The sequence below is a fragment of the Paroedura picta genome, chromosome 2 (assembly GCF_049243985.1).
Source record: "Paroedura picta isolate Pp20150507F chromosome 2, Ppicta_v3.0, whole genome shotgun sequence".
In the NCBI taxonomy this organism is placed as follows: domain Eukaryota; kingdom Metazoa; phylum Chordata; class Lepidosauria; order Squamata; family Gekkonidae; genus Paroedura; species Paroedura picta.
In genome coordinates, this window is record NC_135370.1 from 181,219,958 (window position 1) to 181,247,266 (window position 27,309).

Consider the following 27,309-nt stretch of genomic DNA (forward strand, 5'->3'; position numbering starts at 1 on the left):
GGAGATTTTGAGAGAGTTAGGCTTTTCTTGTCCCCGCCCCGTTATGGAATGTAAGAAGAGCTGCTTAGTGCGGAAAGGAATCTCAGAGCAGCTTAGGGCGGCCATCCCTCCTCTCCCTGTGAAGGAGGAGGGGCTGAGAGAGCTCTGAGAGAACTGGGCCTGGCCAAGCCCCGCCCCTCTCCCCGCTCTCTGCCTTCTTGCGGCGCCCGCCCTGCCAGGGGAGGGACGCGGACAGCCCCGCCGTCCCTTTGGGGCCCGCCGGAAGGCGCCTGCGCAGTAGCGCCGCCGCTAGAGGTCGCTGCGCGCAAATCCTCCCCGTCCCGCTCCCCGCCGCGCGCCTGCGCAGTGCCCACCTGCCCGTCCCCGCAGGCCCGGCCGCCCTGAATGATCCGGCCCGGGCCGCCTCCGCCTCCGCCTCCGCCATGGCCTTCACGTTCGCCGCCTTCTGCTACATGCTGGCCCTCCTCCTCACCGCCGCCCTCATCTTCTTCGCCATCTGGCATGTGAGTGGAGCGCGGGGAGGGGGGGAGGGAGGGGCTCTGTGGGGGAGGGGAATCCTGAGGTCTATGGTGGAGCCTGCGGGGGAGGGGAATGCTGTGGTGTTAGGGGGAGCCTGTGGGGGAGGGGAATCCTGAGCTGTATGGGGAGCCTGTGGGGGAGGGGAATCCTGACCTGTATGGGGAACCTGTGGGGGAGGGGAATCCGGAGGTCTATGGTGGAGCCTGTGGGGGAGGGGAATCCTGAGCTGTATGGGGAGCCTGTGGGGGAGGGGAAACCTGACCTGTATGGGGAACCTGTGGGGGAGGGGAATCCTGACCTGTATGGGGAACCTGTGGGGGAGGGGAATCCTGAGGTCTATGGTGGAGCCTGTGGGGGAGGGGAATCCTGAGCTGTATGGGGAGCCTGTGGGGGAGGGGAATCCTGAGCTGTATGGGGAACCTGTGGGGGAGGGGAATCCTGAGCTGTATGGGGAGCCTGTGGGGGAGGGGAATCCGGAGGTCTATGGTGGAGCCTGTGGGGGAGGGGAATCCTGAGCTGTATGGGGAGCCTGTGGGGGAGGGGAAACCTGACCTGTATGGGGAACCTGTGGGGGAGGGGAATCCTGAGGTCTATGGTGGAGCCTGTGGGGGAGGGGAATCCTGAGCTGTATGGGGAGCCTGTGGGGGAGGGGAATCCTGAGCTGTATGGGGAACCTGTGGGGGAGAGGAATCCGGAGGTCTATGGTGGAGCCTGTGGGGGAGGGGAATCCTGAGGTCTATGATGGAGCCTGTGGGGGAGGGGAATCCTGAGCTGTATGGGGAGCCTGTGGGGGAGGGGAATCCTGAGGTCTATGGTGGAGCCTGTGGGGGAGGGGAATCCTGAGCTGTATGGTGGAGCCTGTGGGGGAGGGGAATCCTGAGCTGTATGGGGAACCTGTGGGGGAGGGGAATCCTGAGCTGTATGGGGAACCTGTGGGGGAGGGGAATCCGGAGGTCTATGGTGGAGCCTGTGGGGGAGGGGAATCCAGAGGTCTATGGTGGAGCCTGTGGGGGAGGGGAATCCTGAGCTGTATGGGGAGCCTGTGGGGGAGGGGAATCCTGAGGTCTATGGTGGAGCCTGTGCGGGAGGGGAATCCTGAGCTGTATGGGGAACTAGTGGGGGAGGGGAATCCTGAGCTGTATGGGGAACCTGTGGGGGAGGGGAATCCTGAGGTCTATGGTGGAGCCTGTGGGGGAGGGGAATCCTGAGCTGTATGGGGAGCCTGTGCGGGAGGGGAATCCTGAGGTCTATGGTGGAGCCTGTGGGGGAGGGGAATCCTGAGCTGTATGGTGGAGCCTGTGGGGGAGGGGAATCCTGAGCTGTATGGGGAACCTGTGGGGGAGGGGAATCCGGAGCTGTATGGGGAACCTGTGGGGGAGGGGAATCCGGAGGTCTATGGTGGAGCCTGTGGGGGAGGGGAATCCAGAGGTCTATGGTGGAGCCTGTGGGGGAGGGGAATCCTGAGCTGTATGGGGAGCCTGTGGGGGAGGGGAATCCTGAGGTCTATGGTGGAGCCTGTGCGGGAGGGGAATCCTGAGCTGTATGGGGAACTAGTGGGGGAGGGGAATCCTGAGCTGTATGGGGAACCTGTGGGGGAGGGGAATCCTGAGGTCTATGGTGGAGCCTGTGCGGGAGGGGAATCCTGAGCTGTATGGGGAACTAGTGGGGGAGGGGAATCCTGAGCTGTATGGGGAACCTGTGGGGGAGGGGAATCCTGAGCTGTATGGGGAACCTGTGGGGGAGGGGAATCCTGAGCTGTATGGGGAACCTGTGGGGGAGGGGAATCCTGAGCTGTATGGGGCACCTGTGGGGGAGGGGAATCCTGAGGTCTATGGTGGAGCCTGTGCAGGAGGGGAATCCTGAGCTATATGGGGAACTAGTGGGGGAGGGGAATCCTGAGGTCTATGGTGGAGCCTGTGGGGGAGGGGAATCCTGTGGTGTTTGGGGGAGCCTTTGGGGGAGGGGAATCCTGAGCTGTATGGGGAGCCTGTGGGGGAGGGGAATCCTGTGGTGTTTGGGGGAGTCTGTGGGGGAGGGGAATCCTGAGGTATTTGCGGGAGGCTGGGGAGGGGTATCCTATGGGGGCAGAGCTCTCCTGATGCCCTGTTGCTGGCCCTCCAGAGGAACTGGGTGGCCCCGGAGTGGGACAGGAGGTTGGACTGGATGGACCCCTGGTCTGACCCAGCAGGGCTCTCCTGATGTCCTTAGGAAGGCCTCGGCCTCTCTGCCCTGTGGCTGGCCCTCCAGAGGAACTGGGTGGCCCCTGAGTGGGACAGGAGGTTGGACTGGATGGACCCCTGGTCTGACCCCGCAGGGCTCCCCTGATGTCCTTAGGAAGGCCTCAGCCTCTCTGCCCTGTTGCTGGCCCTCCAGAGGAACTGGCTGGCCCCTGTGTGAGACGGGAGGATGGACTGGATGGACTCCTGGTCTGACCCAGCAGGGCTCTCCTGATGTGCTTAGGAAGGCCTCGGCCTCTCTGCCCTGTTGCTGGCCCTCCAGAGGAACTGGCTGGCCCCTGTATGAGACGGGAGGATGGACTGGATGGACTCCTGTTCTGACACAGCAGGGCTCTCCTGATGTCCTTAGGAAGGCCTCCGCCTCTCTGCCCTGTTGTTGGCCCTCCAGAGGAACTGGCTGGCCCCTGTGTGAGACAGGAGGCTGGACTGGATAGACCCCTGGTCTGACCCAGCAGGGCTCTCCTGATGTCCTTAGGAAGGCCTCGGCCTCTCTGCCCTGTTGCTGGCCCTCCAGAGGAACTGGCTGGCCCCTGTGTGAGACGGGAGGCTGGACTGGATGGACCCCTGGTCTGACCCAGCAGGGCTCTCCTGATGTCCTTAGGAAGGCCTCGGCCTCTCTGCCCTGTTGCTGGCCCTCCAGAGGAACTGGCTGGCCCCTGTGTGAGACGGGAGTCTGGACTGGATGGACTCCTGGTCTGACCCAGCAGAGCTCTCCTGATGTCCTTAGGAAGGCCTCCGCCTCTCTGCCCTGTTGTTGGCCCTCCAGAGGAACTGGCTGGCCCCTGTGTGAGACAGGAGGCTGGACTGGATAGACTCCTGGTCTGACCCAGCAGGGCTCTCCTGATGTCCTTAGGAAGGCCTCGGCCTCCCTGCCCTTTTGCTGGCCCTCCAGAGGAACTGGCTGGCCCCTGTGTGAGACAGGAGGCTGGACTGGAGGGACCCCATGTCTGACCCAGCAGGGCTCTCCTAATGTCCTTAGGAAGGCCTCGGCCTCCCTGCCCTGTTGCTGGCCCTCCTGAGGAACTGGCTGGCCCCTGTGTGAGACAGGAGGCTGGACTGGAGGGACCCCTGGTCTGACCCAGCAGGGCTCCTCTGATGTCCTTAGGAAGGCCTCGGCCTCTCTGCCCTGTTGCTGGCCCTCCAGAGGAACTGGCTGGCCCCTGTGTGCGACAAAAGGCTGGAATGGAGGGACCCCTGGTCTGACCCAGCAGGGCTCTCCTGATGTCCTTAGGAAGGCCTCGGCCTCTCTGCCCTGTTGCTGGCCCTCCAGAGGAACTGGCTGGCCCCTGTGTGAGACAGGAGGCTGGACTGGATGGACCCCTGGTCTGACCCAGCAGGGCTCTCCTGATGTCCTTAGGAAGGCCTCGGCCTCTCTGCCCTGTTGCTGGCCCTCCAGAGGGACTGGCTGGCCCCTGTGTGAGACAGGAGGCTGGACTGGAGGGACCCCTGGTCTGACCCAGCAGGGCTTCTCTGATGTCCTTTGCTGGCAGGGGCTCGTGGGAATTGTAGTCCATGAACATCTGGAGAACCACAGGTTGACTTCCCCTTTCTTTGAGGATAGCCTTCCTTATCCTTGGAGATCCCCCATCCACATCCTAGCTACGGTCACCCCTCCTTAGCTTCTGTGATCTGATGGGATCGGGCTTGTCTAGGTTATCCAGGTCAGGGCTTCTGTTCAGGCATTCAGGGGATGGGGCCAGGTGAAATTGGGGTGTAGTTTGGTAGTACGGATCTAAGTTAGGGGTAGGCAAACTGTGGCCCTCCAGATGTCCATGGACTACTATTCCCATGAGAATTTTAGTCCATGGACATCTTGAGAGCCACAGTTTGCCTACGCCTGATCTAAGCATTCAAGGGCCAGAGTGTTGAGTTTTCACGGTGGAAAGTCTGAGGTTACGAGCGAGGTGCCAACGGGGTCCTCGTGCAGGAGACTCTGTTGAGAATCCAAGGACTATGGTGACACCTGTCACCACAGAATGATATGGGGAGATGTTTTGGCCCTTTTCCTGGCATCGTGCTACATTAATGCTCTTTCTGTGTGGGGTGGCTGACTGCCTAGACAAAAAGGTCCTTCCCCTTTAAGTGAGGCTTAATGAGATGTTGTTTGTAAAAAAGCTAAATGATATTCTTTATCTCCAGGCCACCAAAAGTTCAGCTGCCTATTTCCACACCTTATTTAGTTTGCTTAGAGAGAGCCTCGTGCTGCCGGACAACTAGCAAGGATGTTTTTCTCCAGGCTTGTTGAGAAATCTACTTACTCCCAACTCCTGAAGGGAAGGGTGGAGTGCAGCTTCCGCTCTCGGCATTGGAGCCTGTGGCCTAGAATTGTTTAGCGCACGCCATTGCCAGTTCAGTAATGAGCAGCTGCCTTCGGCACCCGGGCCTGAATGTCTGCACAAACAGGAGCAGAGTGCTGGATCATTCATGAAGCAACACGAGAGCGTTTCCATCCGGAAACCTGCTCTCTCTCGCTTGCTTTCAGCTTGTGAAGGGCACGCAACAGCGGCCTCTTCTCCCCAGCCGATCCCCTCGGGACACGTTGGCTAAATCGGCATCCCGATGCCACATCGAAGCGGTGTGCATGAACGGCAGATCAGCGGCTCTGGAAGCCCCGCTCACCACCAGCAATCTGAAACCACACAGGGTCTGGCACTGCTCCTTGCCCATCGGAAGATCACAGCAGGTCTATTCTGCTCAGTCTGGGAACTGCTCCGCTAGGCCAGCTTGGTATAGTGGTTAGGAGGGCGAATTTCTAATCTGGTGAGCCGGGTTTGATTCTCTGCTCCCCCACATGCAGCCAGCTGGGTGACCTTGGGCCAGTCACAGCCCTGATAAAGCTGTTCTGACCAAGCAGGAATATCAGGGCTCTCTCAGCCTCACCTCCCTCACAGGGAGAGGAAAGGGAAGGTGAATGTATGCTGCTTTGAGACTCCTTTGGGTAGAGAAAAGCGGCATCTAAGAACCAACTCTTCTTGTTCCCTCAGCCGCACCTACCTCATGGGGTGTCTGTTGTGGGGAGACACCCTGGGAGGTAGGTGAGGGGTAGGTGAGAGAGCCCTGTCACCCAGCTGGCTGTATATGGAGGAGGGTGGGATCAAACCCAGCTTGTCAGATTAGATGCCGTGGCTCTTAACCACAACACCACGCTGGCTCTCACCTGGCTTCTCCTGCTGTCTAAAACCACCTGTTGGATGCTAGAAAAGGTGTTTAGTGTCGTGCTGGCTGTGGGCATCACGTTGCCAACCCCCGATTTAAGAAGAGGGATGATTGGGTGGGGTGTCGCCCGTGGGAAGGCTGTCTTTGAACTTAGGCTTGTTAATGGCTTTGGGGCAGAGCTACCAATCCTGACTGGGCTGTCTTTGCACTTCCCTAACTGTTCTAATTTCATTCTAGATTATAGCTTTTGATGAACTGAAGACTGACTACAAGAATCCCATAGACCAGTGTAATACGCTCAACCCTGTAAGTTAACACGAGAGAGATCTCTTTGCGTCAATTCCCGGTCAGGTTTTCTCTCTCCTTTGGCGAGAGAGGATTGGTTTAATCTGCATGAGAACAATATTGTTGACTAAGATCTAACAGAGTTATGCTATCTTGGCAGAATCCTTCCTCCCCTCCCCATTCCCCCCCCCTTTTGAGCTTGAAATTCTGACTTAATTTATCTACCAGTGATCTTGTCCACTGTCCTACTAACATTCTTTCAATCTGCTTTTTACATTTTCGGTACAAAGACAGTTGAAAAGGTTAAAAAGATTAAAAGAGTCAAAATTGCATTAAAGGTGTGTACTGCTTTTTAGTTTAATGTTTTAACGCCACTCTTTTGCTTTCCATTTCGTTTGGAGCATCTGTATGACTTCAGTTGACCTTCACTGTGCTGGTTCATCCGCCTGTCTTCTGTCTGTCCAGGGTTGTTGTAACGTCATGAGCTCTGTGCCTTGTCGATCTGCTTGCTTTTAAAGAGACGGGGAAAACTGTTCCATGCTTAAATTCTACATCTAGTTAAATTTATCGACAGGTCCTGGTGCCCCTTAGATTTTTAAGAGGTTTATACATTTAGGACGTAGATAAAATTGAAAGGGTACAGAGGAGAGCGACGAAGATGATCTGGGGCCAAGGGACCAAGCCCTATGAAGATAGGTTGAGGGACTTGGGAATGTTCAGCCTGGAGAAAAGGAGGTTGAGAGGGGACATGATAGCCCTCTTTAAGTATTTGAAAGGTTGTCACTTGGAGGAGGGCAGGATGCTGTTTCCGTTGGCTGCAGAGGAGAGGACACGCAGTAATGGGTTTAAACTTCAAGTACAAATTTTTTCACAGTCAGAGTAGTTCAGCAGTGGAATAGGCTGCCTAAGGAGGTGGTGAGTTCCCCCTCACTGGCAGTCTTCAAGCAAAGGTTGGATACACACTTTTCTTGGATGCTTTAGGATGCTTAGGGCTGATCCAGTGTTGAGCAGGGGGTTGGACTAGATGGCCTGTATGGCCCCTTCCAACTCTATGATTCTATGATTCTATTTAAGAGCCAAAGTCTGCCAAGTTCCCTCTTCAGTCAGGGTTTTCTAATCTTACAACCATGGTTTTAACCCTGGTTCCAGCAGGAACCCTGGTCAGCATTGGTGCAGATGTGATGCTGAGTCATGGTTAGACTGCAAGGTGAGCTCACCTTTTAGTAAGGAAGGACAGAAGAAAGGGAGCCTACTCTCCCAAGCTTGACTCCTGCTTTTGTATTCCAGCATTTTAACAATTTCTAGGAAATGTGGTTAGCATTGATGTATTTCGATGCCTTGGTCATAATGACAGGAAGGTTCACCTTGGACAGAGGAAGGATAAGAGGAAGCGGATGGACTTTCTACTTTTCAGTCTCAGGGTTTTAAATTTTTCTGAACCACAGCTTTAAACTCCGATTACAGGAGGTATCCTAGTTAGCTAAATCTTGATTTGACAGACAGAGGGGCTCACCTTGGAGAAAGGACAAGAAAGGGCCTGGACTTTCCCAAGATGCACTCGGACACTTTCTCTCCTTGAAAAGCTTTCTGCTTTTCAAATCATAGTTGAGAGGTTTGCGATCCGTCAGCTACATTTTTTTTTTAAGCGTCCCTATTTTGGTGGCATGGATGGGGAGCCGAGCCCTAAATTGCACCAGGCTTGTGAAGAGAAATTGCTAGACTGTCCAAGGCAAGTGACTCAAATCTTCACTGTCCTCAAGTTGGCCAAGGTGCTTTAGCTGCTTAGGGAGCAAAGGATGGCCAACAATTAATCCTAGAGAGGGAAGGGACCATCCAGGCCATCTAGTCCCACCCCCTGCTCAGTGCAGGATCAGCCTCCAGCATCCAGGAGAAGGATCTGTCCAGCCGCTGCTTGAAGACGGCCAGTGAGGGGGAGCTCCCCACCTCCTTAGGCAGCCCCTTCCACTGCTGAACTAGACTCCTAGACTCCTAGAGAGGGAAGGGGCCATCCAGGCCATCTAGTCCCACCCCCTACTCAGTGCAGGATCAGCCTCCAGCATCCAGGAGAAGGATCTGTCCAGCCGTTGCTTGAAGACGGCCAGTGAGGGGGAGCTCCCCACCTCCTTAGGCAGCCCCTTCCACTGCTGAACTAGACTCCTAGACTCCTAGAGTGGGAAGGGGCCATCCAGGCCATCTAGTCCCACCCCCTGCTCAGTGCAGGATCAGCCTCCAGCATCCAGGAGAAGGATCTGTCCAGCCGCTGCCTGAAGACGGCCATTGAGGGGGAGCTCCCCACCTCCTTAGGCAGCCCCTTCCACGGCTGAACTAGACTCCTAGACTCCTAGAGTGGGAAGGGGCCATCCAGGCCATCTAGTCCCACCCCCTACTCAGTGCAGGATCAGCCTCCAGCATCCAGGAGAAGGATCTGTCCAGCCGCTGCTTGAAGACGGCCAGTGAGGGGGAGCTCCCCACCTCCTGAGGCAGCCCCTTCTACTGCTGAACCAGACTCCTAGAATCCTAGAGTGGGAAGGGGCCATGCAGGCCATCTAGTCCACCCCCTGCTCAGTGCAGGACCAGCCTCAAGCATCCAGGAGAAGGATCTGTCCAGCTGCTGCTTGAAGACAGCCAGTAAGGGGGAGCCCCCCACCTCCTTAGGCAGCCCCTTCCACTGCTGAACTACTCTGATGTAAAACATTGTTCCCTAATATTCAACCAGTATCTCTCTGCCTGTAATTGAAACTCATTACCATGAGTTCTGTCCCCTGCTGCCAACTGGAACAGCTCCCTGCTGTCTCTTAAGTGCCAGCCATTCAAAGAGAGCAATGATAGTTCCCGTCAACATAAATTATTATTTATGTACAGGTACTTGCCCAGGGGATTGGGCGGTCCAAACAGGTATGATTGGTCCCAACACATCCCCTTTCTCCATCCTTTCCCTTTACTTCAGCTTCTTTATGCCAGTGGCCACTGGCCAAGCAGACCAAGGAAGCGTTGGTCAAAATGGCTCTTTTTGGCCTGGAATTGCTAGAATGTACCTCAAGCCATAGCTGCTGGTGCAAAAGACACAGTATTTGCCAGGGGTAGTCAAACTGCGGCCCTCCAGATGTCCATGGACTACAATTCCCAGGAGCCCCTGCCAGCATTCGCTGGCAGGGGCTCCTGGGAATTGTAGTCCATGGAGATCTGGAGGGCCGCAGTTTGACTACCCCTGGTATATGCGCTTTGAAAAACCTGAGCAAATAAAAACTCCTTCAGCGATGGGCGTTTGAGAAATAGAACATCTGAGCCCAGTGGCATCTTTTAGGCATCTTTAAGACCAGGTTTAGAGCCTCTTGTGGCGCAGAGTGGTAAGGCAGCTGTCTGAAAGCTTTGCCCATAAGGCTGGGAGTTCAATCCCAGCAGCCGGCTCAAGGTTGACTCAGCCTTCCATCCTTCCGAGGTCGGTCAAATGAGGACCCAGCTTGCTGGGGGGTAAACGGTAATGACTGGGGAAGGCACTGGCAAACCACCCCGTATTGAGTCTGCCATGAAAACGCTGGAGGGCGTCACCCCAAGGGTCAGGCATGATTCGGTGCTTGCACAGGGGATACCTTAAGACCAGGTTTAATTTTGGACATAAGCTTTCGTGTACATGCACACTAGAAAGCGCCACTGGACTGAAACTTTGTTGCCTTCATGCCAACATGGCTACCCACCCGAATTTATCTCCATGGGAGTTTTGGAAAGTAGTTAAGAGCCAGAAGGATACCAGAAGGAACTGGCTGGGGAGTTGAGTGCAAATTGGTGACGTTGGAACTGGTCCCCAGTTGGGACTTCTAGAAAGCAGGAAGTTGGAAGACCGAGATTACTCGGAGCCAGGATGGTGTTTGCACATGAAACAGTTTACCCTACTCGGACATCTCTCATTCCATGTGGGAAGGGGAGGAAATGTTCACTGCATTCCCTTTATCACAGAGGGCGAAAAGTTGAAACCAGAATTCTCATATGCATGTTAGAAGTGAGCTCTCTTGTCAATTATTTGAAACTATATGTGGCATAGGTGGATCCTTGGATCACTTTTGGGTTGTTAAGTTGTGTGCCTTGAAATGCAGCCAGAGATGGAGATCACTGTGTCAAAAGAACATGCGGGGATGTGCAGAAAAGAACGTGTTTAAGACAGAAATAATTTGTGGGAAAGGGAGAGCATAGGGGTATGAATTTGAGTCTTACTTTTATTTTTAGTGGCCAGGTATCTTGGCTGATTTATGGGATCTGCATGTTTGAGTACATATTGTATGGCATTTGGGAATCTTAAGTTTTCAGTGCTAATTGCACTGTCTGCTTTTGTCCTGGATGCATTTAGAGATAAATAGTCAGAGATATTAGGTCAATGGTCTACATGATTGTGGCAATTATTTCACCGATTCTCTTTGGCAGCCGTAACAGGCTTCCCTTTAATCAGAGGGCATGTATTCGTAGGTTTTCGCTGCAAGAAGTGATGTGAAGAAACTAAAAAGTCAATTACAAATGTCTTTTACCCCAGAGCACTAAACACCTGCCACCCTGAACCCTTGAGTTTGGTATTTCAGAAAAAGAGTGGGTTCTTAGATGCTGCTTTTCTCTACCCGAAGGAGTCTCAAAGCGGCTTCCAAAATGGTGCGATCATGCACAATATGGTTGGGAAGCATAGCTGTGTACATGCCTATCCAGGGCTTTTTCAGCCCTGGCCCCAGCCTGCCGGAGTGATCAGCTTTCTGCAGGGCCTGCAAGACAGAGCTCTTCCACCAGGCGTATGGTTGAGGCCGGTCTGAGGTCCCGGAGTTATCTGCAGGGGATCCCCTAAAACTATTAAGATCAGGACCCTCGCTCTTCATGAAAGAGCTCCTGACTGCAACTGGACAGGGGAAGGGAGATGGATAACCAGAGCCAGTTTGGTGTCGTGGTTAAGAGGGCGGACTTCTGATCTGGCACGCCGGGTTTGATTCTGCAGCCAGCTGGGTGACCTTGGGCTCGCCACAGCACTGATAAAGCTGTTCTGACAGAGGAGGAATATCAGGGCTCTCTCAGCCTCACCTCCCTCACAGGGGGTCTGTTGTGGGGAGAGGAAGGGAAGGCGACTGTAAGCCGCTTTGAGACTCCATCGGGCAGAGAAAAGCAGCATATAAGAACCAACTCTTCTTCTTCTTCAGCAATCTCAGGGCTCTCTCAGCCTCACCCACCTCATAGGGTGTCCGTTGTTGTGGAGAGAGGAAAGGGAAGGCGACTGGAAGCCGCTTTGAGCCTCCTTCGGGTAGAGAGAAGCGGCATATAAGAACCAACTCCTCCTCCTCCTCCTCTTCTTCTTCCTCATGTGTTGGAAGATTTTAATGGTTATGCTGTTTTTATTCTTACTGTAAACTGCCATGAGTCTTTGAGAGCGGTGGTATACAAGTTAATAAATAAATATAAATATAAATAAATAACAAGATATAAAGTGTGCTGTGGATTAAAAAAAAACCCAACAGAATTTATTTATTCATTCACTCCTTAGATTTTTACCTTGTCCATTCTTCCTCAAGACAGGCACCGGGAGGCTTACAAAGAGCTAAAACCACAGCTACAAGTACAACCAACAATAAAAACACTGAAACTCATCCCCTCTTAACCTACCCAGACTAAATGAAGTGAATGTCAGAATCATAAATTTGGGGTCGGAGAGCCAGGAAGACAGAGACGCTCACCTGGGCCAGAGCCTTCCTTTTCTTTACAGGCTCAGCAGAATTGTGAAGGAGCCAATTCCGGAACGTTGGGGCCAGGACTGAAAATGACCCAACTCTTGTTGCTGACAAATCGGGCCTCTTTCGGGCCTGCTATCTCCCGCAGTCTGGGCCCGTGGGAATTGTGAACATGGCTAATTTCTTCAGAGAATTAGCTCTGCTAAGGTTGGCCCTGCTAAGGTTAGCTCCCAACCTGATTGGGAAAAACAGTGGACAGAATATCTCTGGAATTTTTTGGGGTGTGTGTGTGAAATGTCTTGAATTCTTTGGCAGAAGGTTTGTATGTCTGCGTGTGCATTTTTGGCCACTTCAAAAGTGTTTTCTTTGGACTTGCGGGTGAGCTACACATGATGCTGCCTGCAAGTGAACCCGATTGCTGGTCCGTCAAGTGTCGGCTAAGTAGTCTGGCACCACCTCTGTCTCGGAGTCCTTTCCCGTCACTCGAGCCTTTTAAATTCGAGATGCCCAGGACTGAACCTGTGAACTTCGGCGTGCCAGGCAGGTTTCTCTTCCACGGAGCCGCAGCCCCTCCAAAGTAAACGGTGCTTGACTTAAGTGGCACAAGGAGGTAATTGCAGCTTCTGCATCTAGGAATCCTGCTGCAAACCGTGGTTTGCTCAATCGAAGCAAGCAGGAAAATCCTGGAGAATAGTAGGTTCCCCGTGAGCATAATGTGAAGGTGGGTGGGAACAGCCCTGGAGTAAAGCTAATTTCTCGCTGGGGTGAGAATTTGAAAAACGTAAAGTATAAACAACCTCTCTAAGTAACCGATTCTTGTCCAAAATGTGCAGGGATTTAATTTTTAAAAACGTGCAAACTGTTTAAAACAGTGGTCCCCAACCTGCGGGCTGCGGCCCGGTGCCGGGCCGCAAAGGCCATGGCGCCGGGCCGCGGCTCCCTCTCCCCGCCCCCCCCCGCAGTAAAAAACTTCCCAGGCCGCAAACTTGCGGCCCGGGAAGCTACTTACTGCGAGAGGGCGGGGAGAAGGAATCAGGGCCGGGCCGCGCCCGTGCAGGCCGCGCCGGCGCGGCCCGATCCGCGGGCGCGGCCGGGCGCGGTTCGCGGGTGCGGCCGGCGGGTGCGGCCGGGCGCGGCTCGCAGGTGCGGCCGGCGGGCGCGGCCGGGCGCGGCCCGAAGCGTGGGCGTGGCCCGCGCGGGCGCGGTCCCTGCGGGCGCGGCCCGATGCCCTGCCGGTCCCCAGCCTAAAAAAGGTTGGGGACCACTGGTTTAAAACATTACCGTGGTCTACTCAAGTGCAGTGTGACATGTGTAACATGCCAGGTGTTAACTACCTTGCCTAATGCTTGTGTTGCTTATTTCTCTTTCCACCCCCCCCCCAAATAACGCTGTGCGTTCTCCTCAACCCCAAATTCATCACCATGGCTGAAATGTGTTCAACATCGTAATCTAGTTGGCCTGACCTGCGTTCTGTTCCTTTGCAGCTCGTCCTTCCCGAATATCTCATCCATGCATTCTTCTGCGTTATGTTTCTGTGTGCGACGGAGTGGCTCACGTTGGGTCTCAATATGCCATTGCTGGCTTACCACATTTGGAGGTAATGCTAGCCAGAGTTTGGCATCACTCTGGTCATGGAAAGCATCTTTACGTGCCCTCTGGCACAGTTGGTCCGGAGCTTAGGTCTGGGTTGTCATCAATATGCCAATGCTCTATCTCCTCATGGATGGCTGCCCGGACTCCCCCCCCCCCCCAGGAACCATTCACCAGATGTTTGGAAGCTGTGGCTGGATGGCTTGAGCACAGTCGCCTGAAACTCAACCCCTCCAAGACAGAGGTCCTGTGGCTGGGAAGTAGGAGGGCAGAACAGGAAGCAAGCTTACCCGTCCTGGATAGGATGCAACTTAACCACCGTGCTCCAGGAATTTGGGGTGACCATAGGTGCCTTGCTGACCGTGGAGGCACAGGTGAAAAAAGTAGCCCAGGCATTTTTCCATCTTTGTCAGGCACGGCTACTAGCGCCCTCTCTGTCCTCCGAACAGCTGGCCACGGTGATCTATGTGACAGTCACCTCCAGAATCGATTTCTGTCATTCGCTCTACACGGGCCTGCCCTTGCCTCTGACCCAGAAATTGCAATTAGTGCAAAATGCGGCTGCAAGGGTCCTCACTGGCACACCTTGGAGGGCCCACATCCAGCCTGTGCTGAGGCAGCTACATTGGTTACCCATTGCAGCCTGGATCAGGTTCAAGGTTTTGGTTTTGACTGTTAAGGCCCTTCACGGTCTGGGACCCCCTTAGCTGAAGGACTGCCTGCTGCCCTATGTCGCCTGCAGGGCTTTGCAAGCTATGGATATCAACTTGCTGGTCATTCCTGGCCTTGCTGACCATGCTCCATTTTGCAGGCCCTGCAGAATGCAGAAAGTTCCCGCAGGGCCCGCAGCTCGATCGGGAGCTCATTCCACCAGGTCGGGGCCAGGACCGGAAAGGCCCTGGCCCTGACTGAGGCCAGGCATGCTTCTCTAGGGCCGGGAATCACCAAAACGTCAGTACCCACAGAGCCTAAAGCCTTGCGGGGGACATAGGGCAACAGGCGGTCCCTCACATATCTGGGGCCCTGACTGCAAAGGGCCTTAAAGGTCAAAAACAACACCTCAGGGGACAGTGGGAGTGGAGCCTGGAGAGTCCCCCTCCAAGGTAACCATTTCCCCTAAGTCCGGGCGGGGGGGGGGGGGGGGAGAGGGCAAATTCTGGCTTTCCAGATGTCCCTGGACATTCTGTATCAATGCTTTGGGTGGGATGGAGGCTGCGTGTCTCCGATCGCAGAGGTTCCTTGTGTTCGAATGGCCTTTCTTGTCCTGCCGCTTCTGCTGGCTGCAGAGGAGAGGACACGCAGTAATGGGTTTAAACTTCAAGTACAACGATATAGGCTAGATATCAGGAAAAAGTTTTTCACAGTCAGAGTAGTTCAGCAGTGGAATAGGCTGCCTAAGGAGGTGGTGAGATCCCCCTCACTGGCAGTCTTCAAGCAAAGGTTGGATGCACACTTTTCTTGGATGCTTTAGGATGCTTTGGGCTGATCCTGCGTTGAAGAAGAAGAAGAAGAAGAAGAGTTGGTTCTTATATGCCGCTTTTCCCTTCCCGAAGGAGGCTCAAAGCGGCTTACAGTCGCCTTCCCATTCCTCTCCCCACAACAGACACCCTGTGGTGTGGGTGAGGCTGAGAGAGCACTGATATCACTGCCCGGTCAGAACAGTTTTATCAGTGCCGTGGCGAGCCCAAGGTCACCCAGCTGGTTGCATGTGGGGGAGCGCAGAATCGAACCTGGCATGCCAGATTACAAGTCCGCACTCCTAACCACTACACCAAACTGGCTCTCCAGTTGAGCAGGGGGTTGGACTAGATGGCCTGTATGGCCCCTTCCAACTCTAGGATTCTATGATTCTTCTTCAAAGGCGCCTTCTCTCTTCCAGGTACATGAGTCGGCCTGTGATGAGCGGCCCCGGGCTCTACGACCCCACCACTATCATGAATGCAGACGTCTTAGCCTATTGCCAGAAGGAAGGGTGGTGCAAACTAGCATTTTACCTTCTATCCTTTTTTTACTACCTATATGGGTGAGTCCCCGATTTTCGTCTTTATTTTGAAAACGTATTTGGGATTTTATATTCTGTCCTGTCCACATTGCATTGACACTCTCACAATAGTAATAAAGAAGAAGAGTCGGTTTTTATGCTCTGCTTTTCACTGCTGGGAGGAGGCTCAAAGCGGCTTCCAATCTCCTTCCCTTTCCTCTCCCCACAACAGACACCCTGTGAGGGAGGTGGGGTTGAGAGAGGTCTGAGAGAACTGCCCTGTCAGAACAGCACTGTTAGGGCTGTGAGGAGGCCAAAGTCACTCACCTGGCTGCATGTGGAGGGGCGGGGAATCAAACCCAGAGTGACAGGCCAGAACTAGTGGAATGAAATTAATTCAATCCCATCTAAACATCCAGAAGATGGATGTTCCGTTAGTGAAAAGATGGAACAGGCTTCCTCGGGAGGTGGTGGGTTCTCCATCTTTGAAGATATTTAAACAGAGGCTGGAGAGCCATCTGACAGAGAGACTGATTCTGTGAAGGCTCAAGGGGGTGGCAGGTGACAGTGGATGAGCGAGAGGGTTGTGAGTGTCCTGCATAGTGCAGGGGGTTGGACTAGATGGCCCAGGAGGTCCCTTCTGATTCTATGATTCTAAATTCCATCTCAACTTACAGAAGAATTTCCTGACAGAATGGTTTCTCAGTGGAACAGGCTTCCTCGGGTGGGGGGGGGTCTCCATCTTTGGAGATTTTTAATCAGAGGCTGGAGAGCCGTCTGACGGAGAGGCTGATTCTGTGAAGGCTCAAGGGGCTGGCAGGTGACAGTGGAGGAGCGATAGGGTTGGGAGTGTCCTGCATAGTGCAGGGTGTTGGACTAGATGACCCAGGTGGTCCCTTCTAACTCGTTGATTCTGTGATCTAGACAGTCTGCTTGTCTAACGCATAGGTACTAGCTCCACTAGAGGATAATTATGCATACCACAAAGAAACACAGATAAGAAAACAGAGTCTCTCTGTAGTGTAAAGCAAGGGCGGGGGTCTGCTTTGAAGAGGCTTCAAATAGGCCAGTTCATCTCCAGGACAGGAGAAGCGGCCCAACTGGTGTGAGCTGGGCGTGGTACAAGACACCGGGAACCTATTGGCTCTTCCTCTCCCCACATCATTCCAGATGGTGGGCCATGTCAGTCTGGGCCAGTCACAGTCATGTTAGAGCTGTTCTGACTGAACAGTAATCTCAGGGCTCTCTCAGCCTCACCTCCCTCACAGTAGATGGGAGAGGAAGGGAAGGCGACTGCAAGCCGCTTGGAGACTCCGTCGGGTAGAGAAAAGCAGCATATAAAAACCAACTCTTCATCGTCTAAGAGCAGCAGCTTCTAATCTGGCAAGCCGGCTTTGATTCCCCACTCCTCCACATGCAGCCGGCTGGGTGACCTTGGGTTAGTCACAGTCCTGATAGTACTGATCTCACAGAGCGATTGGAAGCCACTTTGAGACTCCTTCCGTTAGTGAAAAGTGGGGTACAAAATCGGAGAGAAGTCGGCCTGGCCTCGACCAGGGCCAGGGTGTTTTTGATCTTGACCCCTACCTGGTGGAACAAGCTCCCAGAAGAACTTCAGGGCCCTGGGGGAGCTGCCTCAGTTCTGCAGTGCCTGCTAGACAGACCTCTCCTGCCAGGTGTTTGGTTGAGGCCAGGATCCAGACGTAAATGTCCCCTCTAAGCCAGGACACCCCTTTGCTGGCCGGTTGCAAAATATACCCGTTCCTCTATAATTCTGTTGACAGTGCCATTAGTAGGTTGTTTTTAAAATGTTATTGAAGGTTTTTTAAATTTTATTGTAGGATTTCAACGCCTGCGTATTATGCAAACTGCCGTGAGCCGTGCGATAGAAATCAAAAGTATAAATAACAAATAAACAAGCTTCTTCTTTATCCAGGTCAGGGCATCAAATCCCACGGAATTAGTAATGCCTGTTTCTTTCCTCCCCAACAGCATGATCTACGTTTTGGTGAGCTCTTAAAAGACGGCGCCCAGGGGCCTTCGGTTCCAGCGACGTGCATGCAGGAAAGCCGCAAGACATGGGAATTATTTTTCCAAGAAGAATCTTTTCTCGAGATTTTCGCCGTGGAATCTGACGATCACCGTTGCGATTGGGATCAGGGGGGACGACACAAAACGACCCCCTTTTCTCCCGCCCTCCTCCCTCAAAAGCGTGTCCGCATTTTAGTACCGACGGAAAGACTGTTTTAGGTTTTTTTTTGTTTGTTTTGTTTTTTTTAAAAATATGCTGGGATGTTTAAAATGGCAAAAAAAAAATTACATAAATTAATGTCAAGCAACTGCCTCTGGCGTTGAGTAAGTTTTGACCCTGAGGAATAGCTGTGTCCGCGCCCCGTCGCCCCCCTGTATCACTGTCCTTGTTTCTGTTTTGGCTTCCCGGACGTTGTCGTGGTCATTTTGCTTCTTGATTCCATCTAGCTGTCGGTGACCAAGTGCATCTTGTAGACTCCATGCTTTTCAGTACGTTCCCTCTTGTGTGTCTTTTAGATGAATATATGAGTAGAACCACAGGACGGGAAAGACGTAGTTCAGGGTTGATGTTTTTTTTTTTTTAAATACTCTTCGGATATCCCCTCCCCGTCACGCGCATGGCTCGGACTTTTCCATATTTACCGCAAGCTTACCTCCAGCTTTAGCTTTCCAGGCTAAGGGAATGTGCCAGGGGACAATTTGTAAAAGTAGCGCTCCTCGAAAGCCCCCGTTTTGAAATTTGTTGTTTGTTTAAGGGGGAGAATGTGACGCACTCTCCAAATGGCCACCCAGCGTGGATCAAAGGCGGAAATTGAGAGTGTTCCGAGTCGGCTTGGCGGAACTACGGACGTGCGGAAGCAGTTGTACGACGAAGTCGGGGGATTGCCCCGCTGCTGTTCCTTAGTGCAATGCAATAAAAACCCTCCAAGTCAGAGAACTTTACCTCCTTCCACGGTTCAACTTCTCCCAAACATTAACAAACTGCTGGTCTTAGCCCAGGGCTGTTAGGCAGGCCCTCGTGCCGTGGAACAGGGGTCTGCAGAACCTTGACCACGCTCTCTCCCCAGACTGTGAACCATCTTTTAGCGGCCCGTTGGGCACATATATGTTGTTGGGGAGTCTTTCAGAGATTTGTCTGATCCAGGCTGGGGGATTACTTGCTATGAATCAGTCATACTTTAATGCAAGGGTCTCGTTGTGGAGTCTGTGAGGGCGAGGGTGCATGCAGACACGTTTTCTGGTGCCTGGCGAGTGGCTTGGATAACGGGAGGGGGATAACGGGCTTTCTCAGAAGAAGAAGAAGAAGAGTTGGTTTTTATATGCCGCTTTTCTCCACTGGAAGGAACCTCAAAGCGGCTTACAGTCGCCTTCCCATTCCTCTCCCCACGACAGACACCCTGTGAGGGAGGTGAGGCTGAGAGAGCCCTGATATTACTGAAGAAGAAGAAGAGTTGGTTCTTATATGCCACTTTTCTCTACCCGGAGTAGTCTCAAAGTGGCTTATAATCACCTGCCCTTTCCTTTCCCCACAACAGACACCCTGTGAGGGAGGGGAGGCTGAGAGAGCCCTGAGATTACTGAAGAAGAAGAAGAGTTGGTTCTTATATGCCACTTTTTCCTCCTGAGTCTAAAAGCGGCTTACAGTCGCCTTTCCTCTCCCCATCAGAGTCCCAACCAACTGTGCTGACGTTTGAAGAAAAGTTCAGAGCATGCAAGAAAATACTTTGTAAAAAAATCCATTTGGTTTGAAAGGCATCCCACTAAACAGGGCCCCTGCCTGAAATGTCGAGCAGGTAACCATTGGGTGTTATGCAAGAATCCATTCCCTCCTATTTTGTGGTTGGCCCCGCCTCTTGTGACGACCGTTTTGGGGCGGTGCCCGCCTCGCTCTCCCGGCAGTGCCCGCAGGCTCAAAAACACCGAGGACCCCCTTGATTTTAGCTGATCCTTGGCACGCTCTCTTGTGATTTTAAAAATGGTGGGATGTGGCAGTTCTCCCCTCCCCCCCCCAAATTCTCATACCCAAAGTAGAGCAGGAAGGCTATTCAGACTACGTACCCCCTCTTGTGGCGCAGAGTGGTAAGGCAGCCGTCTGAAAGCTCTGCCCATGAGGCTGGGAGTTCAATCCCAGCAGCCGGCTCAAGGTTGACTCAGCCTTCCATCCTTCCGAGGTCGGTCAAATGAGGACCCAGCTTGCTGGGGGGTAAACGGTACTGACTGGGGAAGGCACTGGCAAACCACCCCGTATTGAGTCTGCCATGAAAACGCTAGAGGGCGTCACCCCAAGGGTCAAACATGACCCGGTGCTTGCACAGGGGATACCTTTACCTTTACCTTTTTACCCCCGAAAACCTTCAAAACTCCTCTTTCAGAGCTTGCCCCAGAGAAGAATGTGCAGTTGTTGATGGACAATTTGCCGCTGTCCAAACACCTCTGCTGCTGTCAGCGATGCCTTTGCCTTCACACAAACATGGCCTGTGTGTTTTTCCTCCATGCTTAATAGTGTGATGAAGCATCTCGTCTTTATCGAGAAGGAGTATAATTCACTCCACCTCTTGGAAAGATATGTTGGCACAAAGAGCGCACAAAACCTCTCCGTTCTCCAGACACTGCTCCTCTGCTACAGGTGGGGCATCCTGCCCATGACGGGAGACACCACCTTTACCTTTGCAGAATGCTTGGACGCAGCCCATCGGTGCTCCGGCGGTGACGGAGGGGGTGCGTGTCAAAATTTGGCATCGAAATAACTTCCACTGAAATCAGTGAGGCGAGAGAGAGAGAGAATGCAGAGCATTACGCTGGTTTTCGGTGGCGACGGACAGTATGACCCAGCCTTCTGATTGTGCTGTGATTGGCTGGTGAACTTGATTTCTGTAGAGCAGGAGCAGTCAAACTGCGGCCCTCCAGATGTCCATGGACTACAATTCCCGGGAGCCCCTGCCAGCGAATGCTGGCAGGGGCTCCTGGGAATTGTAGTCCATGGGCATCTGGAGGGCCGCAGTTTGACTACCCCTGCTGTAGAGTCTCTGAACGTCACTGGGACGTGGGGGGGGTTAACTTTGGAGGATAGAATATCCTCGGCATGCTATGTGCCTTGCGCACATGTATTCCTTGCAGCATTTCTGTCCATGCTTAGGCCCCACGCCTTACGACTCAAGTGTGCGGAAGGGGCATTGTTGTGACCCAGTAGCCAGTCTTCTAGAAACTGTCCCTGCTTTTGCAGCAATGTCAGTCTCCTGTCTCTGGAAATAGATGTCGTCCTTCAAGCGATGCGTAGTGCTGGTTTTTTATCCATGGGGAGTATGTCGCAAATATTCCCTTGTCTCAGTTTTCCACTGTCCTTCCTAGTGCGCATGCGTGAATCCGCCTTATGCTGCCTTGGTCCATCAAAGCCCGCATTTTCCACTCTGGGCTTTCCCAGCCAGGGTTTTGTGAAACCCTGGGGTTTCTTGACATCCCCGGAAGGGGTTGCTGAATGGGTGGGAAGTAATTAATTCTTAATATATTTTTTAAATTTGTTAGATGTTTATTGGGTGATATGATCATCTGTGGCAGGGGTCCCCAACCTGAGGCCTGCGGACCGCCTGCGGCCCTTGACCTATTTCTGTGCTTGTCTGCTGCTGTCACCCTCAGGGCCTTTCTCCTCAGACCCAGACTATCCTTCCTGCCTCAAGAGGCACCATCTACCGCTGTTCATCCTGTCCCTTTCTTGCAAAAAAGGCAATAGCAACATTGCTTGTTTTGGTCTCTGCGGTTCCTTCTGCCAGCCCCCTCTTGTTCTTATCCTCCATAATAGCATTTTGGCCATTCTAGGTGTTTTGCTAGCTAGCAAATCTCACAACACCCAGACCACTCAGTTTTTTTAACTCCCACCTCTCCGTGAATTACCATGTTGACGCTATGGGTCGGACACGACTTCGCACCTAGCAACAACAACGATGTATGTAAGGAAGGTAAAGTCGCTGTGTGAATGAGTCCCAAGAGATATCAGGTCTGCTTTTGCAAAAAAAAAAAAGGCAGGAAAAAGGACAGTAAAAGGCCTGGAATTTGTGCAAAAAAACCAAAACAAAACAAAGGATACAATATGTTTTGCATCCTGAACATTTCTAGAGGCTCCACCCATGAAAGCAAGTGGCTTCCAAAGTTACCGGTGAGGTTGCTGCTGGAAGCAAAAGAATTCTTCCTTCCACCACAAGAGCTGGTTGCTCTGACTTCTGGCCTTGCTTGCTTCTGCCTCTCCTCCCTTCCTCACTCCAGCTAGGTGCTTGCACTCGAAAGCTCACGCCTTGAATAAATCTTTGTTGGTCTTAAAGGTGCTCCTGGACTCTGATTTTCTTATACTTCTGTGATTGGAGGAGCCAGTGAGGGGCCCCTTGAGTGCTCTCTTAGCAGGGAAGCTTATGGCATTCCCCTTCTCCCATCTTCCTCCAACCAAGTTCTCCTCCCCCTGGCTGCCATTTTGCTTCTCAAGATTGAGGCTTGGCTGGGAAGCAGTGATGTGTATGTGCACCCTGCATATAATTTGAATCCAATTTAATGGCACATGGTCTGTTCCAGGTGGAACAGACCTGCCCTCATTCACTCTTTCTGTCTACTTGCCCTTTTTTTGAGGGCCCCCAATTTTCAATGTATTGAAATTAAAATGTATTAGCAGGTGTATATTTAAACTTCAAGGGACTGTGTTTATTAAGAAATAAGTCTTATAGTATTCAATGTACTCAGGATTGCAACTCTACCATCTGGTAGGCCAGATTCGCAATCCATTAAAAAAAAATTACTCTGAAAACTGTAGTGGATTGGGGGGGGCAGGGGTCTTTCTTTGCCATGATCAAATTGAAAATCCCCAGCTAATAGCAGCTAGAGTGGAGTGGATTTAATGGGAAAGGGATGAGTTAGGCCCCTAAAATTATACTACTCGTATTTTTATTTATTGAAGGATAACATTGAAACTCTTCAACTGCTGCTCTGCTAAAAACCCTGTAAGATGTCTGCAAAAGGAAGTTCTGTTTCAAAAAAATTAAAAATTGCAGATGATGAGCAACGTGTCTTTAATGACAAATGGACTACTGAGTACTTCTTTGTTTTAAACAAGGATAAAGCAGTTTGCCTGATATGTCTTGAAACTGTCTCAGTATTAAAGGAGTACAATATTAAAAGGCACTTTGAATCCTGTCACAAGAGCTACTCGATGTATCAAGGAGAGGACCGAATGAACAAGATAAACTCTATTTTAAAAAATCAGTGTTTTTGTAGCAAAATAGTTTTAGAAAGCACGTTGAAGAGAACCTGTCTACTGTGAGGGCCAGCTATCATGTTGCTAAATGTATTGCTGAGAGTGGTAGACCATTCTCTGATGGTGAAATTGTTAAAAAGTGCATGGTTAAAGTACTGGAGGAAATGTGCCCTGAGAAATTATCTTGTGTTAGTTGTGTCAGTTTATCTGCATCTACAGTCACCAGGTGTGTTGAAGAACTACGAGAAGAGCTGCATATGTCACTGGTTGTCGAGACAAATCATTTTGATATTTTTAATTTGGCATTAGATGACAGCAATGACGTTATAGACACTGCTCAACTACTAATTTTTATCGAGGATAGATTCCAACTTCAGAATTACAGAAGAGTTATGTGCACTGCAGAGTTTGGCACACCAACTGCAGAAAACATTCTTGAAGGTTTGTAAATCAGTAGAAAATCTTGGTCTGAGTTGGGATAAATTGAAAATCATCACCACTGATGGTGCAAGAAATATGGGGTGTAAAACTGGGGTAGTTGCAAAAATAAATGAAGAGATTGAAATTAAATGGTATACTCCCCATGCAATTTCAGTGCATCATCCATCAGCAAGTTTTGCGTAGTAAGATTCTTCAGTAGGAAAGTGTGAAGTGTATTGTTGTATCCAGCATTAATTCCATCAGGCATCATGGCCTTGCTCATTATCAGTTTCAGAATTTTCTCTCAGAGATAAATGCAGAATATGGGGGTGTATTGTACCATGCAGGTCAGGTGGTTTAGCAGAAGCAAACATTTAAGTTTTCATCATGAAATTGATGTCTTTCTTAAGGAGAAAGGAAAAAGTCAAGAAGCACTTTTTGACCCTGGATGGATTTTTTTATTTGGCTTTCTTAACAGATATCATGGAGCATCTGAACACATTGAATCTAAGGTTGCAGGGGAAAGGAAAGCTTGTGTGTGACATGTATACTGAATTAAAAGCTTTAGAAGCAAAACTAATCATTTTTGTGAAGCAACTTAGTGAAGGTAACTTCAAATTTCTCATGCTGCAATGGATTAAAATTTGAGGATGGGAATTTACAGTTCAATGTTGAAAGACACATCAAAGCACTGAACCTGTTGCAGGTGGAATTTCAGAACAGATTCACTGATTGCAATAAGCTTGGAAAGGAAATGTTTCAGAATCCATTTGAAGTAGCACTAGAAGATGCAAATGACTTTTTTTTCAGATGGAACAAATTGATTTGCAGACCAGTGATTATCTCAGAGACATTTACAAAGAAAATAGTCTGTTAGATTTCTATTCTGGTCTACCTGATATATTTATCAGCTTAAAGAAATTTGCTGCAGGCATGTTCACAGTCTTTGGCACCACATACTTCTGTGAAGAAACCTTTTCCAAGATGAAAATTATGAAATTAAAGTTTAAGTCAAGGCTTACAGATGAATATTCCCATGACATTTTAAGAGTGTCTGTCACAAATTTTGACTTGGACATCGATGCCTTGGCTAACAGAAAACAGCCACAAAAATCACACTTAGGGAAGCATGTGTAGCTAAATAGAACGATTCCACAGTTAACATTGTTCCAAAATGGAATGCATTAAAGTGAACATGCGTGTCCACAGCTCTGCTTCCCTGGCATATTCCGCACAGATTGTGCCACTTCTGGGGTTTCTCAAAGCCTGGAGAATGTGCCAAGGGGTTTCTCAATGCAGAAAAAGTTGCGAAATGCTGCTTCAGTAGTTGCATCGGATAGCAATCGAATACCAGATCAGGCTTAAGGTGCTAGGACTCACCTTCACGGGCACATGCAGTCAGGGTCCAGCATACTTCAAGGACGATCTGTTTGCCTATGCTGGTTGGAACAATCACACACTCTACCTATTCCAACAACTTGGCAATCCCCGACCCCAAATAAGGCCGCCTAGCATCGAGTAGAGCCACGGCTTTTTCATCCGTGGCCCCAACCTGGTGGACCGAGCTCCCTAGTGGAATCAAGGCCCTACCGGAAGTTGAACCATTCCATCGGGCCTGAAAAACGGAGCTCTTCCACTGGGTTTTCAGTTGAGGGCTATCAGCCTCCCTACAACCTGGTCCCTTGCCAGGAAATTCCTGACATCCAATAATGTCCCTAACAGAAATTATTTGTTCCCTAACCGTTGTACCTACCCACTTGTTACTGTTGTTATAACTTACGTCATTCACTGTTTCAGATGCTACAGCAGGGGTAGCCAAACGGCGGCCCTCCAGATGTCGATGGACTACAATTCCCATGAGCCCCTGCCAGCGAACATGGACATCTGGAGGGCTGCAGTTTGACTATCTCTGTGCTACAGTGTCCCTTTCTGCTCCACATTGGTTCTGTGTACACTCCCTCGAGATGTCACAGTAAGGGGGCGGTATATAAAATCGAATGAATAAAATAACTAAATAAATCCCCCCCTCCACAGTCAGTAAAAAAGATGGAGGCCTGCACCCCATCTTGGATTTAAGAGCTTTGAGTTTCTTCTTAAGTAAATTGAGCTGACGCTGAGATTGCAGTCGAGCTCTCCTGAAAATTGTCCCACCGAAATAAGCAAATTCCAATGGTAGATTTCGTGTCGAACACGTTTGTTTTTGAAATGTCATTCCGCGGCTCTGGCCTGGTGCAGGGAAATGACTTTCGGATTTATTCCTCGGGGTTTTGGAGGGGAGAATTAATGAAAGAGCAGAAAGCGACGTGCAAAGAGAATTAACTAGAAGACAATTCGTTAATTAAAGGAGGTGGATGGAAGAACATTTTGCAAATATTCCTGGAACATTAGAGGGCGCCCTGCCTTTAGAAATGCAAAGCGATCTTGGAAGAAGCCCATGCCTTTAAATTAAAACTTTTTTTTCCCTTGCCAGTGAAATGTTAGCCACTTGCTAGAGAATAAGATGTTCAAGCCAGCCTGCATTATTCACAATAATATCGCTGGTAATATGCACAGTATGTACTTTATTAGACAGATGAAAGGCTTGTAAGGGCCTCGTAGATTCTTTGGGGCAAAAAAAAATACTTTATTGGGGGAAGGGGAATTCATGATGAATAATCGATAGTTACTCCTGTTTGACTGGAACAAATCTACATGAAAATTGGATGTATAAAACATGAGCATTATTGCAGAGGGAAGGAGACCAAGAGCACCATACATTTTAAAGCCTTAATTGCTCTCTTTTGGAAGGATAGATTTCATTTATTGGGAAAGGAACAAAACAGAAAAAGAAATGCCGCTTACAGCTTACAGACTTTCCCAACTTGTCAGCCACTGAGAACCCCCTGAAAAATTCTTCACCTGGCTGCAATTTAAACGCCAGCTTAAGCGCACTGGAGAGAGAGGTTCAAATCGGTTTGAATGCATTTTGGGATTTTCAATTCGTTTAGGTTTTTAATCCTATTGCTGTGAGCTGCCCGGAGACCTCTGAAGACGGGTGGCATGCAAGTCAAAATATAAATAACAAGAAGAGTTAGTTTATATGCCCCACTTTTCTCTACCTGAAAGAGTCCCAAAGTGGCTTCCAATCGCCTTCCCTTCCTCTCCCCACAACAGAGACCCTGTGAGGGAGGGGAGGCTGAGAGAGCTCTGAGATTACTGAAGAAGGAGAAGAAGAGTTGGTTCTTATATGCCGCTTTTCTCTACCCGAAGGAGTCTCAAAGAGGCTTACAGTCGCCTTCCCTTTCCTCTCCCCACAACAGACACCCTGTGAGGGAGGGGAGGCTGAGAGAGCTCTTACAGAACTGCTGTGTGAGAACAGCTCTTCCAGACTGTGACAGGTCCAAGGTCACCCAGCTGGCTGCATGAGGGGGAGGAGGGAATCAAACCTATCTAGTCAGATTAGAAGCTGCTGTACCCCGCTGGTATATACTCACTTCCATCTGACAGAAACTTCTCCCAACAATTCAGGAATGACCCGGGGTGAGAATTCCCCAGATAACTTAAGCTGTGGGCTGGTCCTTTAAATAACTGTATTGAATCTTTGCTTTCTTACAACCATCTCTTCATCTGTCTATGTAGAGACTTCATTAAAACTGTGGAGAATACTTCAAGGACGGTTCTTTTATTTGGGCCTCTCGCATTCGCTGGCTCATGGGGATTGTAGTCCATGGGCCTCTGGAGGGCCGCAGTTTGACTACCACTTGTCCTATGCAGGTAAGAAATCTGATTGTGATTCAGAACCCAGTTTGCGTACCAGATTTTGTACTTTCTTGACGCTTCGTGGCCACTCTGTTGTAGTCCTCATTATCAAAGAACCAAGAACTTGGCGAAGCAAACTTTCAACGGGGTCCTCTTGTGGAATCATGAAATTGGAAGCGTCCTCCAGGGTCATCTGGTCCAACCCCCTGCAGAATGCAGGAAATTCACAACTACCTGCTGCAGTGTGACATCTTCAACAGTGTGATATCTGAAATAAGAAATTAACTGCAGTTTTGCAAAATTTACATGCCCCCCCCCCAAGCATTTGAATATTTCTTGTTGTTGCTAGGTGCAAAGTCGTGTCTGACCCATCGCGACCCCATGGACAATGATCCTCCAGGCCTTCCTGTCCTCTACCATTCCCCG

General features: G+C 50.9%; 1 protein-coding gene across 2 annotated transcripts; it reads left to right on the plus strand.

The window, feature by feature from the left end:
• Positions 1-307: 307 nt before the first annotated feature.
• On the plus strand, positions 308-18,429 carry CNIH1 (cornichon family member 1). 2 transcript variants are annotated; one of them, XM_077324040.1, is made up of 6 exons: positions 308-503; positions 6,150-6,218; positions 6,488-6,535; positions 13,375-13,487; positions 15,360-15,503; positions 17,454-18,429. In XM_077324040.1, exons 1-6 carry the CDS (start codon positions 423-425, stop codon positions 17,479-17,481), a joined length of 483 nt encoding a protein of 160 aa, XP_077180155.1. In that variant the 5' UTR covers positions 308-422; the 3' UTR covers positions 17,482-18,429. The 2 variants fall into 2 exon arrangements, with proteins under 2 accessions (XP_077180155.1, XP_077180156.1); XM_077324041.1 differs by lacking the exon at positions 6,488-6,535 and having other exon boundaries at positions 319-503.
• Positions 18,430-27,309: the final 8,880 nt, after the last annotated feature.

Coding starts and splice junctions, on each gene's coding strand:
- CNIH1 (XM_077324040.1), top strand. CDS start 423: ATGGCCTTCACGTTCGCCGCCTTCTGCTACATGCTGGCCCTCCTCCTC. Junction 504..6,149: donor TCTTCTTCGCCATCTGGCAT/GTGAGTGGAGCG, acceptor ATTTCATTCTAG/ATTATAGCTTTTGATGAACT. Junction 15,504..17,453: donor TTTTTTTACTACCTATATGG/GTGAGTCCCCGA, acceptor CCTCCCCAACAG/CATGATCTACGTTTTGGTGA.